At 41.1% G+C, this 14,954-nt stretch overlaps 1 protein-coding gene across 1 annotated transcript in view; it reads left to right on the top strand.

The window, feature by feature from the left end:
- The window catches only part of LOC121605811 (collagen alpha-1(XXIV) chain), an 89,806-nt gene that overhangs the window by 7,337 nt on the left and 67,515 nt on the right, over window positions 1-14,954 (top strand). The window contains exons 2-4 of the mRNA XM_041935896.1: window positions 3,529-3,599; window positions 9,090-10,453; window positions 13,544-13,597. Coding sequence (XP_041791830.1) covers window positions 3,529-3,599; window positions 9,090-10,453; window positions 13,544-13,597 — 1,489 coding nt within the window. The remainder of the gene's footprint in view (window positions 1-3,528; window positions 3,600-9,089; window positions 10,454-13,543; window positions 13,598-14,954) is intronic.

Raw genomic sequence — 14,954 nt, 5'->3', positions numbered from 1 at the left:
AGAATATACACGCAGATCATTTTCTCCTGTTTACCATACAAGCCTGATTGACAATCACTTTGAAGTGCTTGGGAAGGGAAGATCCATGAAGCAAAGTGCTCTTGACAAAATTAATCTTAAAAGGCAGGCGTGACACTTCTCTCTCCAAATCTGAGCGGGGGCTCCTCCCTCTTTGTGGTCAAAACTTTTTTGAGGCGTGCTTCCATGAACAGCATTAAGTTGTTATTAACCAACAATGCTTTTGGCACAAACCCATCAATGTCTGGAAACAATAAAACATGGCACAAAAAGGCTCCCTGCATGACTATATTTTCAGACATAAAAATGTCAAAGTTGAATGCCTTCGTAAACAGAGGAGTCAGGTTGCCTTTTAAGGGGCTCCCAGGTTTCTTCTTCTTTTTTTTTTTTTTTTTACATGTAAAACTACTAATTTCTGCCCAGTATTGACTAGGCCAGTGAGTAACAACTACTTTCATTATCAATTAATGTATTCTATTTTCCTGATTAATCAGTGAAAAGTTTAATCTGCAAAATGAAAAGAAAATACTAAAAAAGGCACATCACAGGTTGTCAGAGCCAAATGAATCGACCTCAGATTGATTGTTTTGTCCAGTCAGCAGTCCAAAACCCAAAATTTACAGTGATCAATTACAGTGATTAAACGATGAATCGATGATCAGAATTGTTGCAAATTTATTTATTTTTTCCATTGACTAAATGATTAATAGACTAATCATTTCAATCATTTATTTTTTAATTTAAACTTATGTCTGAGTGACATTATTTAAGAATTGAAAATGCAAAGTTGAGAATCTGTCAGCACACACACTGTGTGGTTCATGAAATATATTTCCATAGCTACAAGTTTATGTTAATCCGTTCACAGCTTCAGTCATTTTCTCTCCGTGTTATAAAAGCGCTTCATATAGCACAGGATACAATTTACACACCAGAGTTAATTAGTTAGTCTGTACAGCTGTGATGGTTTTTTCCCCTTTGTTTTGCTTTATTTTTGTATAAAACAAAATTATTATTTACTAAAAAATATTTATATATTTATGTTTTTAGTATTTATTTTTGGTGAGGCCAGTGTTATAAATGATTACAACGTGCTCTGATTGGCTGGCGCGTGTTCATTAAAATCGCATCAAGCAGGACGCATTAAACAGCAGGTGACTGCTCCAAATCACCGCGCGGGGTCTTAACTTGCCAACTAGCAATGATGAACTGTTAGTAGCTTTTCTCAATGTATTGGTAAAACTAATTTAACGTCAAACATTAGTTAAATCAGTCTGAAGCACAGCTAATTTAATTCCTAAGTGGTCGTTGTAGGGTTGATACACTGAGCTGCCCAAGGGAAATAACGCGCGTCGTAGAGGAAATACCGCGGTGGTTGGGAGTAATGGTCGCCCCAAGCTTGTTGGGACACCCTGGAAAGAAAGCCGTACCGCAACTTCAGTCATCCGAATGAGAGCAGTAATGTTAAAGAAATACTGTAAGTTTGATCTTCAATGCGCTGCGCGACCTATCACATATGGTAATGCCTAGAAATATGTCTGAAAGGCGCAGCGAGAGGGCCAGGCTTTGCTTTAACGTTACACACTTACAATCTTCATTTGTAAGATTACGCTAGCAAGATAGCTAACATGAAGTTAGAAGTTTCTGGCAAAGCGAGCCGTCTCTGTCTGTTGTGATGTGTCTGTAAATGTGTCTGCATGCCTCACATTTGAACAGCTTGGCACTGGTTCAGCATTGAAGCTAACTGTAGGTTTATTCGTATTTTAGCAACGAAAGGTTTGCTAACGTAGTTAATGTTAACGTTAGTTAAGCCTCGGTCGCTAGCCTTACTGTTAGCCTTAATTGTGTGGACCTTTCATGTTTAATTACCTAAAGTTATGGCTGCCTAGGTAAGTTCTTTTCTTAATGCCATTACATTTAATTAAGTGTTGCTGTAATACTTCCTGTCCCCGGCTCTTCTCATGCACTGAGAGGACGCACAAAGTGTGTGTTTATAGGTAACAGATTTAACGTCTGTATCCGTTTCATTTTTAAGGATTCATCAGGTGGACACTTGGCAAACACAGATGTAGCAGGGTTATAGATACAGCTGTTTGTGTCAGGGTTCTTGTTTTCTGCTTGCTGGTTCAATGGCATGGTTTACTGAGGCCCCTAAATTGAACATAATCATAATTAACGCTATTAATTATACCAGTGTTTTGACAGGACACTACATGCCAAAATGACCACTGTGAGAAAATTTAATTCCTCCTTATAGCCCCTGCTCATATCCTCAGTTCATATCTTGATTGGCCATTCCTATACTCTCCACACACATTGCCTACTTGTGTTGTTGCAGGAATCTACTGCTGATTGTCTTATGCTGATTTTATTCTCACTTACAAGCAGTGTGTCAGTCCAGTTTCACTGGCAGATAACTACTGTGCTCTGGCACACTAGTGGCTTGTCGCTGGTATGCCACTTTGACTAGTGGTATGCCACTGTTGATTGATCGGCTTATGGGACAAGAAAACAATATGCCACACCTCCTCCTCACACACTTTCATATACCACTGGCAGATCTGCTGGTGGAACAACAGTGATATACCCATCAGAGATGTACCAACTGTTAGCTGGGGAATGTGCACATAAAAAAAAAAAAAATCAACATACTGTAAGCCACAGTGGAGTGATATGAAATATGAGTGACACTTTCAAAGCGCCACAAGCCAGTAAAACGGCAGCACCATACCAAAGGCGACAGTGATGTACCACTCAGAATCAACAAGTGCCACTGCAACAAGAGTGGTATACCATCAGCCACTCATTAATGCCTGAATGGAAAGAGAGCCAGGCCATGGTCAGTGGTGTTTTTCTCAGACTTACCACAATTTTTACTGAGACAAAACTTCAACAAGAGACCAGCTTTTTCTGTAGAGCTGATTGAGCATGTGTTGAGTGTTGGTTCATCTGTGTGCTCTGACTACACTCTGTCTCAGTGTGCTCAGGATAATCAGTATCTAGTCAGGATGTAAACTCTCCTTTGACAGAGTTTCATGCAGGGTGAACCCTAACATGCATCTTTATGATGAATATGTTCCTCATAGCACATAGACTACATACCAGGATTGTAACTGCATGGGAAAGGGTTTGTAAAGTGGTTAGCAAGAGGAACATCAATTTCCAGCCCTGCTCCTCTATGTGTGTAGTCATCATGTTCCTCTTTCCCTCATATTTGCTGTGGTTTTATCCTGGAGTTCTGGTTTTCATCCCAGGCTGCAACACACACGTAGACACTCTGAATGAATCACACATGTTTAAGTGTTTGTTTACGTCTGCATTTGCCCTGCGATTGGCTGGCAACATATCCCTCAAAAGCAATAAGTGGGTATATTGAGATAAGAATTAATCTTAGTTAGCTTAATACAGTCAATAATTGGATTGTCTACATTGCTTACATTTGTATGGTTCAATATGTTGCCGTCAAAATTAGCTAATCTGTTATTCATTTGTGTTTGTGTGTCCCTCTAGGTGGAACTTCATCCTGCTCCTGTCAGTATGCTCAGCAGTAATCTCTGGAGAAGAAGACTACCTAGCTCAAGGTGAACAACAGAACTCTTAATGCATACCTAAATGTTAGCATTAAGATTACTACAAGCACACTTTTTGTATGAAGGCCTTTCCGTCTTTCTTTTTTTTGTCTTCGTGATGTGACGTGTCTTCTTTCTCTGACATTTGGTCATTCAACCATATTTACGTGGACAGGGTGATCATAATCAAAATAATTTTTATGTCCCCACATTAATGAATAATAGAGAAGTGATGTTATATATTTGCTGTTAACATAGTTTACTTACTTAAGTGGATTGTATGTCAACCAGACTTCATTATCCACATTAAATACAGTTTCTTCATCAGTATAATGATATTAGAGTTTCAGCCATTAGCTCTAATCATTCAGTCATGTCGCACCACTGACTCAGTTTGTAGCACTTCAACCACATCCGGCTTCGTGCCACCTTACTAAAAAATTATCAATGCGAGTTCCGTGTTGGGAGTTATACTGATCTGATACTATCAGATTTATACTTGGTTGATAATCTGCTGTTTCAGAAGTGGCAGAAAAATTAGGATTGGTGCATCCCTCCACAGCGAAATACATTACCTTTTTGGGAAAAAATAGGGCGCATTGAAAGTAAAAACACAGACAACAACTCAAAGGTGAAGTTTTGTTGTTTTATACAGTATTTAATGCTGGAGCAACTATATATAGGGGAAGTGGCTGCAAACAGGAGCTCCTCTTTCTTTGCTCTTCCTCTCATTTTTAACCTTCTCCACCAACATGTCTGCTCTTGCTCTCCAGGTTACAGCATGCATGGGGAAGCAGCCTAAATAGCCTCTCAACCTTAGTTGCCTCTTCATTTAACCATCCTGTTTCCTTTCCGTGCTCTCATCTCTCTGGTCCATCAGAGAAGGCTCTAAAAATGTCTCATGCAAACATAACCTGAAGTTCATGCTAAGAAGAGCACTCTGGGAAAGTACACCAATCAGTCAGACAAAGAGGAAGAGGAAATCTCAGGTTAATGCTTAGCATGTTTTGGCAACTGTGCCTCAGACGGCCATATATACTGGGGATAAGGTGATATCCATCTGTCTCTTTGTTTTTTTTAAACAAAGTAACAAGGATGAAAGGAGCTGAAGGTGAGAAGGGCAGATGTTAGGAGTTGACCATAGATAGCAGAGTAGGTTTTTCTTTAGGGTTCTGTAGAGCCAGTGTACCTTATGCCGGGATCAGACGACACAAATCTAGCCTGATTTTAAGACGGTTTTGTCATGCCCATTTTGAATGACAATCGGGTGTCTATACCCATGTAGTGCGACATGCTGAATGGCCCGTTGTGCAGAGTCTGGAACGCTCCACGCCACACTGACGAAAAGACTAGCATGTCAGAATTTTTTTTGTCTTGACACGTCTAGTGCGTCAGTCTCTTAACAATGCCAAAGAGGAGGAGGAGGAGAAGGAGGAGGAGGGATGCTGAGGTTGCTGCTGTCAGGTGGGGCAATGAAAGAGAGGAAAAGTTCATTGAGCTATGGCAACAGTACCCCTGCCTATTTGAATTTTCCTCGAGGGAGTACCAGGACCGAGTCAAAAAGACAGATATGGCGAGAAATAGCGGAAGCACTGCATCAGCCAGGCGAGTAGCTGGCTGTGCTGTCATTACATTATCCCCGGTCCTAATTGCGGGAATATGCTTATACTAATCTTATGCTATCATTACTAATTCCAATTCTAATGTTAAAGTAGCCTGTTTGATGCAGCCAACACAGCCAAGCCTGCTCCTTGTAGAAAAAAAAACTATAGAAGTAAACTGACTATACAGTATGTGAAACTTGTTATATTTGTCCTAATTATCTGGATGCTACCCAGTAGATGTATAAATAATGACCGAATGGGCTGTCATTTTGAGTTTGACGGTTGCTTCACCTGCCTCCCCAATGACATCTGAACTTGTGCGTGATTGTGAAATAAGACATGCTGTGAGGTCATACATGTAGTCTTGCCATTCCCCCAACCAAGACACAGCGACATGGCACTGTGATTGTTAGATCTGACACCGTTATCATTGTTCAAGAGAAAAATTGCGTAGTCTGATCCCGGCATTAGTTTCTTTTTGGCTGTTGGGACAGTTCAAGTCTAATTCCACATATTTCTCTGAATGTGACTTCCTTGAAAAAGCTTGCCTTCATTCAGCAAGAGTGAAGGCAAAAGAAAAAGAAAAAAGAATGCTGTCAAAATAATCTAAAGAAAACGCTAATTTTTGAATTAATGGGTTGCACACTGTCAGTTTGTGGAGAGGATATATTTTTTTGAGTGACATACCACTGGACCACTGCCAGAAATAGGCTTCCGCACACAGTAGATGCACACTTCAGTTAAGCTTGATCTCATGATGAATCCTCACATATTTGTTCACATCTCCTTGTGCATGTGCATTTCCTACTGCCGCTTGCACAGAAGAAGCAACAGGCCTCAAGGATGCCTCCCCTTTTTTCCTCTTGTATTGTCTTCTCCCCATGTACCAATAGCTGATGAGCCCACTCCCACCAAGATCAGCTCATCATAATGAGGGGAGGAGGAATGCACACAGAGTGCTAGAGCAGCTTGTCTTCACGTATGAGGCAGGTTAATTGGAATCTAGGCTGACATTACCTCAGGCTAAGAATGTCAAGGACATCTCAGAGCGTGGTTAAATCAGCTGCAGATAGATTCCCTAGCTGGGCTGCAGGACTAAAAATCCTGCAAAACCACATCCAGGTTTATATATGTACTATATGTCTTATTCTTGTTTATCACACTTTCTTTCATCCCTCCTTTAAAGCCCTGTAGCAGAGAAAGAACTTTTGTTTTCTGAACAAATACTTCTATAGCAGGAACAACACTAATGGTCTACTGCTGTGACAAACTTCTGTGACAGAGTCCATATACTTACTCTAAAAAGTTCTGTTAAAACTTGTGACCTTAGAGATCGTTCACCTGCCTCAGCCCTGAACAAGAAGTCAAACAGATGAATGTCACATCTTGTTTTTTACAGATCTAGAAATCCATACCTGTCGATTTGGGCCACACATTCTGTAGTCTGCATACCGACTATATTGTTGCTCTGGTATTTCCAGAATGTGAACATTTCCGAAGTAATAACAGCATTTATGCTACATAACAGAGTTTACGCTTGTTACCACAGAGATTATAAATGAACTTAGAGTTTGAGAATGTGTGAGACAGTTTATTAACAGCATGTTGAGCGCTCTGCAGGATGCTCTGTATGGTCATCTTTTCAACAGTAGGGATGTACTAATCCCACTTTTTCTCTCAGGGTACCAATTCTGATACCTGCATTCAGGGTAATGCCCAATAACAGCAGTTCTCTCTTTTTCAGTTTAAAAACTTTATACCTCTCTATAAGGAAGTGATTGTGGTCATTATTTTATGTCCAAGGTAACATGGGTTACCATGTTAGTTACCAAGTTCGCATTGTGATAGTGACAAAGTAATAGTATGGTGATCTGGCACGTCTGACCAATTCATTAAATTGGGTAAATATCTGTATCAACACTTTTCCAGTCCTTTGTATCAACAGTATTTAATGGTACTCACTGCTGAAAATGTAAAGCATGCTTGCTTGTATGTTTGGTAACTGGCTACTAGTTTTCCTTTCTGTCTAAAACTTACACACATTATACTCATGTGACTGATAATATGCTTTAATTCCTGATGCTTCCTTATGCAGTTCTTATACTTCACTTTCTTAACATAAAGTCACCATCTGGTAGCTTGTTCAAACCTTTCCACTGTTGACATCTCAGAATTTTTGAGTTAAGTTATTGGCAGTTTGATTTGATCCCTCGACCAAGGTGAAGGGTCAAAAGGTTGCACACGTGCAGCTCATCTGAAATAGGCATGTTGTAGCTTTGATGTGTTTTTTTTTTCTTTTAGCATCTGCATTCTTTGCTGTTGTGAACCCACAATGCTCTCAGTGAAAAAGCAGCCTTTCAAATCCTTTTTAACAGGTAAAATACATGATAGAAGACAATGGTGCAGTTGAAAGCTTTGCTCTGCAGATGCAGATCACTGAATGAGTTGTGCATTCTGGTCCCCCTCAGTAATACAAAATCAAATAACCTCTCTTTGAAAGTTGCTTCAAAAGGAAAGTAGTGTCTCTGGATTAGCATACACACAAAGACACAGGCTTAAAAAACTTCTCAATTCCATATCACCACTGCCTAGGTCTGCTAGCACGCACACACACACACACTCATTGACATTGTATTTCCTCTCAGTGTCTCCCTCTGTTTTCCTCACATGTGCACACACACAGAGACATACTAGTCAGCTTCTAAAGTGTTCTAAAGATGCTGTTGATGTTTACAATTACAATTTGTGTCACATGTTCTTGTTCCCATTTGTCACATTAATAAGACCTTTAGACTTAAGACTTCATTGTTGCAGAGGGACTTTTGTTTTCATAGCCAGTTCAACACAGATAATAATAATATAATTTTTATCATTACTATCACTGCTCAGTCCTGACATCTGTGACACATGTGTCACATTGCCCTCCAGCCTAGTGATCTGTCTGTTGCTCTTCACTCAATGCCCACACTGCACAGAATATCCTCCGTTTCTAAATAATGTTTAAGTGCTTTTGCCCGGCTGTGCCTCACTGTCACTGGAGTTAACATAAATTCTTTGAAGAATTACCTGTGGGCAAGAGAAAAGAATGACAGGACCATTTGGAGGAAAGCTGCTCTCATGAATCTCTGTTGGCAGATTGATTCAAAAAGGCTGTGTGGACTGGTTTCCTGTATCCTAGTTTGGCCCCATCCCTCTCTAGTCCCCTCCAGTCATCTGGGCCACAGCTGCCTTTCTGGTACTTACTCCAAGAGAAAAAGCAGGAGTGGTCACAAGCATCATGGGGAGACTGTTGTATGGGTATAATGTTCTTTCTCAGTCATGTAGCTTGAGGACAGGTTATGTAATGTTCCACATTTGTTTGCATTTGTCGCGGTGACATATCGTTCTTGAATTTACTGTAAATTGACAGCTGTGGAGGAGGAATAAACCAGTCTTTTTTGGTTTGTGATGGTTAGATGTTGCCCAATGATCATTCTAACCTGATATGTACTTAAAGGTATACTATTCAGGATTTTCCTAAGAAACAATGTATAGACTCATAGAAAAGTAATTCCTCTCAGTCATCACATGCGTATTTGTTCGCATGTCTGTGAACTGCACTGTATTTTCTTTTTGTATGCTGTGTTCGGGTCGGACTTGAACTTGGCAAATGCTGGACTACCTGTCTTAATACAATTAATACAAGCTCAAGTGAACATCAAGTCCATAAAGACTGCCTCACTAAATTTTTATTCAAATATATTTAAAGTCGTATTGGTGATTTTATCTGGCAAAAAATTGTCAGTTTCCACAAAAGTGAGTACCATATGACAAGTTTTTAGAAACAAATTAGCCAAAGCCTATCCTTTGTGATTCAGTTTCAGCATGTTAACATACCATTGTCTCCTCTGTCCTTCAGGAGTGGATATCCTCTCTCGATTGGGGCTTACAGCTCAAAGCAACGCAGACAATCCCTACGAGAGGACAAGCTCGCCTTCGACTACTCACACCACTGTTTCCGAATATGGGGTATTACTCGACTCAAACTCCCTCTATGAGGCTCCAGCAGATAGTCTCTTCCCACCGGAGATTGGTGAAGAGTTGTCTGTTGTGGTTAGCCTAAGCTCCTGGCGAGCAAACAATGCTTTTCTTTTTAGTGTCAAAGATGGCAGGGACAGGCTGCGTTTTGGCATTCAGCTGCTGCCACGCAGAGTGGTGGTTTACACTGCTGAAAAAGCCCCCATCTACTTCACCTACAACTGGCAGGATGGGCGCCAGCACCCTTTTGCTATTGGCATCCGAGCACGCTCAGTGTCCTTCTATGCGGATTGTGGGGCGGTACAGCAGCGGGAGCAGACCCTGGGGAGATCTCAGACACTGGGGGATTCTGGGGGTCTCTTCACTCTGGGGAGGATGAACTCCAAAGCGGCACCATTCAATGGTCGAGTCTGCCAACTCGATATCTATCCCTCAGCCCAAGCTGCCGCTCACTACTGCAAGTACCTTAAAACACAGTGCCGGCTGGCCGACACTTACCGATTGCCTTTGCCACATCCTGGTTTGGATATTGAGGCAAATAACCCTCCTTCTAACTCCTTAGCAAAGTCCCTTGTTGGAGTAGCCGCTACCCATCATAGCCCCATCAAAACCACAGCAGCTTTCAAACTGTCCCCTGGTAGTTTGGTCACACAGTACTCAACTCTGAGCCCATCAGTACAGCCTCATATGGGGGACCAGAGCCACATTTCCACATTGGATCCCCTTGCCCATTCCACCACATCCTTGCTTCAGCCTGATGGCCCTACCTTAACCACCCTGAGTGGACAAGCAGCTCTGGATCTCTCCCATAGCTCAACGGTCACCACTATGAAAAATATGTTGGCAAAAGGGAGTAGCCCCCAGGGGGACACCGATCACTCTGAAAACAGCACAGAGGAAGAGAGCAGCTCTGGGAACCTGCAGAATCCAGATGCCACCACCGGTCTGATTTCCCCAGTCAGGCAAAGCCGAGTGAAGGAAGGACTCAGGAACAACTCCATCACCAGCTCCAGGGACTCGCACTTTGTGCCCCAACAGACTCATCATCTTGTGGAGACTGATCTGAGAGCCAACGGCACCACTTTGTACCGGGAGAATCAGGTGGACACCTCAGAACAGCATGATCTGGATGGCAGCTATGATGATATAGACATGGGAGGATATGATTATGGATATGAGGAGCCAGACTTCTTATATGACTACGAATATGGTTTCCGTGGCCCCAAGGGAGAGCCAGGTCCTATGGTAAGTGGCTGAATTTATGAATGACAAGCAGAATTATGAGTATTTATGGAACAGTGTTCAAGTACATGATCAAGAGGAAAATACAAGGCAATCAAAGCTAATTTATGGCTGCTATTTGAATGTTATGTAAAATGTGGCTTTCTTCCATGCACCAAGGATGTATGTGAAGATATTTGCGCAGGGCGGTGTTGTGATTTAGAAGTGATGACATGTCCAAGCACTGTTCTTTTTTCATGTATCAACAAGTTGTTAAAATAACATGCGTTCCCTGGCTGGTTATAGAGGATAAGTCATCTGAAGGTTGGAGGTATAGAGTGGTAAGAAAAATTAGCTGTCCATCCAGCCTTATGATGTAAGCAGGTTGTCAGAATAGCTTTGCCTCTGAATCTGATTTTATAGCTCAGATTTTCTGGTATTGCTTATGTTTCCATTGGTGAGATGTGTCAGGTCTTTCTGTCTGATCTCTTTGAACTTAGGAGTGTATGTAATGATGTAAGATGTCTCGACTCATCCACAAGTTTCCATAGTACTGCCTCAGCTGCAAAGTGCCTGCAGGTCTGTAGGTGGGACACAGATTTTGGCAGCACTGAGTTGTTGCAACTTATCTTCACTCTTCACATCCCAGAGCCTGAGCACACGATACTGCTGTATTACGAGCATGATGCAGTCTAAACCACAGGCCCTTTTTCAGTAGGGCACAATCAGGCAAAAATATAGATGAATTAATGGGAATGTTTGTTCTTTTAAGCTGTTATCTTCAAACTGTTTGTATGTCTTGGCTGCTCTGACCACTTTGATGCTCGCCTGTTTTGGATGTTGGGTCAGCTGAAGGTCAGTTGCTCGCTCACTCTGTCTCTCTGCCTCTTGAAAACTTGAAAACAAGCCGGTTTACTTCCTCATTGGAAATGTTTCACAGTTTTGCAGCCACATAACCAGTACAGTGGTATATATACAGGCTACCTCTGGTCTCAGTTGATAGATAGATAGATACTTTATTAATCTCCAAAGAGAAATTTACAGGATGGTCCATGATCAGTAATTTGTGTCTTTGCACATTTAGCTAGCTTTGAATGAAACAAGTTACCCATTGACATTAAAACTAGTACAGATGAACCTGCATTTTTTCCCTCGAGCCCCATGTGTGGGAAACTCTTTTTTTCCTTTCTTTTTTCTTTTGTGAATTATCAAACAGAACCTGTTCTGATCAGGGTTGACTATATGTGATTATGACCACGCTTCAGAGTAAATCTGAACACTTCAAAGGGAGGGTGGAAGTGTGGACTTGAGTCAGTCGTCACTTCCTTAATGCATTTGCCTTCTTGATAGTGTCACAGTTACATGGTCTCTTATTACTCTACCAACAACAGGCAACTTACTAATTGATCACATTGGGCAAGAATGCAGGGGGTATTGCGATTCAGACCACGTTAATGTTACACAATGCACAAGTTTAAAACATGATTCATTCTACCCTTTAACTGACTTCTTGAACTGATTCCATTGGGAAAGATTTGACCCTTGTCTTGGCAGCACAGCTGAATATTATCATTTTATTGCATGAATGCCTCTGGTTCTTCAGGCCCTGTTGTTGTGGCGATGGCGGTGGTGTGCTCACAGTTTCCATGTGTCTGTGTGTGGGAGTTTAGAGGAACAAACAGCTGTTTCTTCCCTCGTATCTCCCTCTGTGCCCACCTACTGCTCTGATGGGGGACAAGGATGCTCCAGAGCACCCCACTGTAATGTCTTGCTATAGCAACAATTTAGAATAGTAAGTAAAATAATACAGTGTTCGTTGTCATCTAGTGAATAATATTGTACCTTTTTGTATTTTTTTTTTTTTGGGGGGGGGGGGGGTAGCAGAACCATCTAAAGGCTAAATAGCTTCCTTGATCAGAAGGGAATTTCCTTCTTACTCCTGAATGATATACAGTGATGGAGATTGATGTTCAATTGTACCATCTTCAACCAGTTTCTCCTTTCAAGTAAATTAATTTGCTGTAAATTTTCAGAATGAAATGATTTGCCCTTCTATTTCTCATTCTATAAGGATATTCAGAATCCCCTTTAGCAATAACAACATACTTGAATGAACTCAGCTGACCTTTCTGTTTGTTTTGTTTGTTTTTATGCCTTTTGAGCATTTATATAACATAGCCTCTTTGAAAGCCATTGTCTCGTCATAGACATTAGGCCAAGCCAATCAGTAATTAAGATACCTGTCTTTTCATTCAGAACAGAACTGACATGCCAGTGCATTTTTAAGGAGCCCTTCAACAAAATATGCTGGCAGCAATAACTCAGCAGCACGAGTTATGAATGGAATGGCCAATGCAAAAACTTTCTTTATCGCCATAGGCAGTGTTTATATATCACAGTGAAAGGGGATACCCTATGCTCTTCAAAGTCTGAAACCAGCAACTGTAAATGAGAAATTTTGTCTCACATCCTTCAACAACAAGAAAGAGCAACATCACAAGTGCACTCAGCAGAGCAAGTGGGCCCTCGGCCTTCCTCTTTGGTTAGACTTTTACAATCAGCCAATTAAAAGCCATCTAGCCAGCCATTTACTCGTTATTTTGCCTTTATATAGTTACATAACTCTCAAAACTCTAGGTTTTTATGGCTCAGAGTTAAAAAATGTATATTTTTTTAACATTATAGGATTTTTTTCTAGCCAAATACTAAAAGAAAGGGTTTAATGAGGTTTAATACCAGAACATGACACACCGTTGTTCCATATGTTTCATACTTCGCTTTTCCATGACAAAGGATAATGTTAGTCCCAAAGGATGACCAAAGGCCGGTGGTGTCAGTCTCATTTCAAAAATGTAACTCGAACCCTCTGCTCAGGGCTTTGCTATTAGAGCTTTTAGTGGAAAACTTGGCTCCTTTCTTTGAACTTCATGGGTCTTACATAAATATAGCACATACTCATCATTGCAGAGGCATGGACAGTGAACTGCATGTTATTGCTTGCCATTTATATACTCTATCTCTCTTTTCTTTTCTCCTTCACTCCCTTTCCCTCTCTCCCTCTCTCTACAATTATCCCCATCTTTCTCTTTCTGTCCCCCTGTCTCTCTGATTTAGGGTCCTCCTGGTCCCCCTGGTTTACCTGGTCCTCCGGGGAAAAGAGGTTCACGGGTGAGTAACTTGAGCAAAGCTGATGGTACACGGCAGCATGCTGTAAAGTATATGTAATCTATTGTTCAGAAGGGGCATTTGACCATTTTACTGTCTGTAATGCAATGTGAAATTAAAAGTAGAAGATGTTTTTTAACTACCACATATGTCTTTTTTTCTTTTTGTGCACTATAGTAGAAAAGTAATTTATATGGTGAGGTTGTACCAAGATATTTAGTTGCTAGACTGATCCCAGATAATGTGAACATAGAAATCGTATGGAAGGTCATAAATGGAAAACAGACAAGAGAAAAAAAGACAGCTGTAGAAAAAGATGCTGGCCTCTCTAAGGAGCCATCATAGTAAGTATTGTGGTTTGATCACTGAGACGTTAAGGTCAGGTTTTTTTTGGCCTTAAAGGAAGTGAACTTGCTAATCAACAGCACTGTGTTTTGCCTGTATTTACCATCACAATCCAACAATCCAGCTGCAACTGTTGGGAAAGAGGTGTTGACAGAATTGTTTGTGGTTAGCGTGATTCAATTCAGGAACAAGCCTTGCTTTGTAAAGGCTCATGACAATTAGTTCACTTTGAGGATGCAGGCAGCATTGTTTACTTGTCTGCACTGCGGAGCATCAGGGTTAAGTGACCAAACTGTTCCAGATGCAACCAGCTGCAGGAGCAGTGTCGGCGGCGCAGGCTGAGTTTCCACTCTGATCTTGAGACTACACTTTATGCAACTGCCAGGGCTGTCATGATGCAATGCTGCGATAATGCCACAGGCCCTGGAGGCATCTTTAAACAGATCATAACACATTTACTAAATGGATGTGGTATGTGTTAGAGGGAAGGTGTATAAATACTCCACTCTTGGTCTTTGTAGAAGTTCTACCCTGCAGAGCAGCATCATCACAGCTAATTTAAGTCAGGGAGTGTAAATATCTGTAGTGCATCAGTGTTTATGGAAGACAACATGCAGTAAAATTAACGTAATGCTTGATTACGTAGACAGTTTGGAACACCTGTTTTCAAACCACATCAGACAATAACTCTTAAGTGTCCAAATAATTGTCTGTGACAAATCTCTTGCTTATTTACATTGGAAAATGTGGTGAGTACATGTTAATGTACATGAATGGGGTTGTTTCTGTCTGTTTGTGTTGTATATGTACCTGTGTGTGTGGTTGTTTTGCGAGTTCATGGTTAAGTGTCTAGATGAGTACAAGTAACATTTTCCCTTTCGCTTCCTTTTCCCTCAAAGCAAGGATTTAGAGCGAAAAGAGCCGTTAAAGCTTTGAAACAGCACAGGGAGCTTTGTTGGTGGCGGTGCGTTGTTTAAGGGACCAATGAGACAATGAAAGATGATCCAGTTGAGAC

The sequence above is a fragment of the Chelmon rostratus genome, chromosome 4 (genome assembly GCF_017976325.1).
Source record: "Chelmon rostratus isolate fCheRos1 chromosome 4, fCheRos1.pri, whole genome shotgun sequence".
Classification (NCBI taxonomy): Eukaryota; Metazoa; Chordata; class Actinopteri; order Chaetodontiformes; family Chaetodontidae; genus Chelmon; species Chelmon rostratus.
This window is presented reverse-complemented; position numbering and strand designations above follow the sequence as displayed.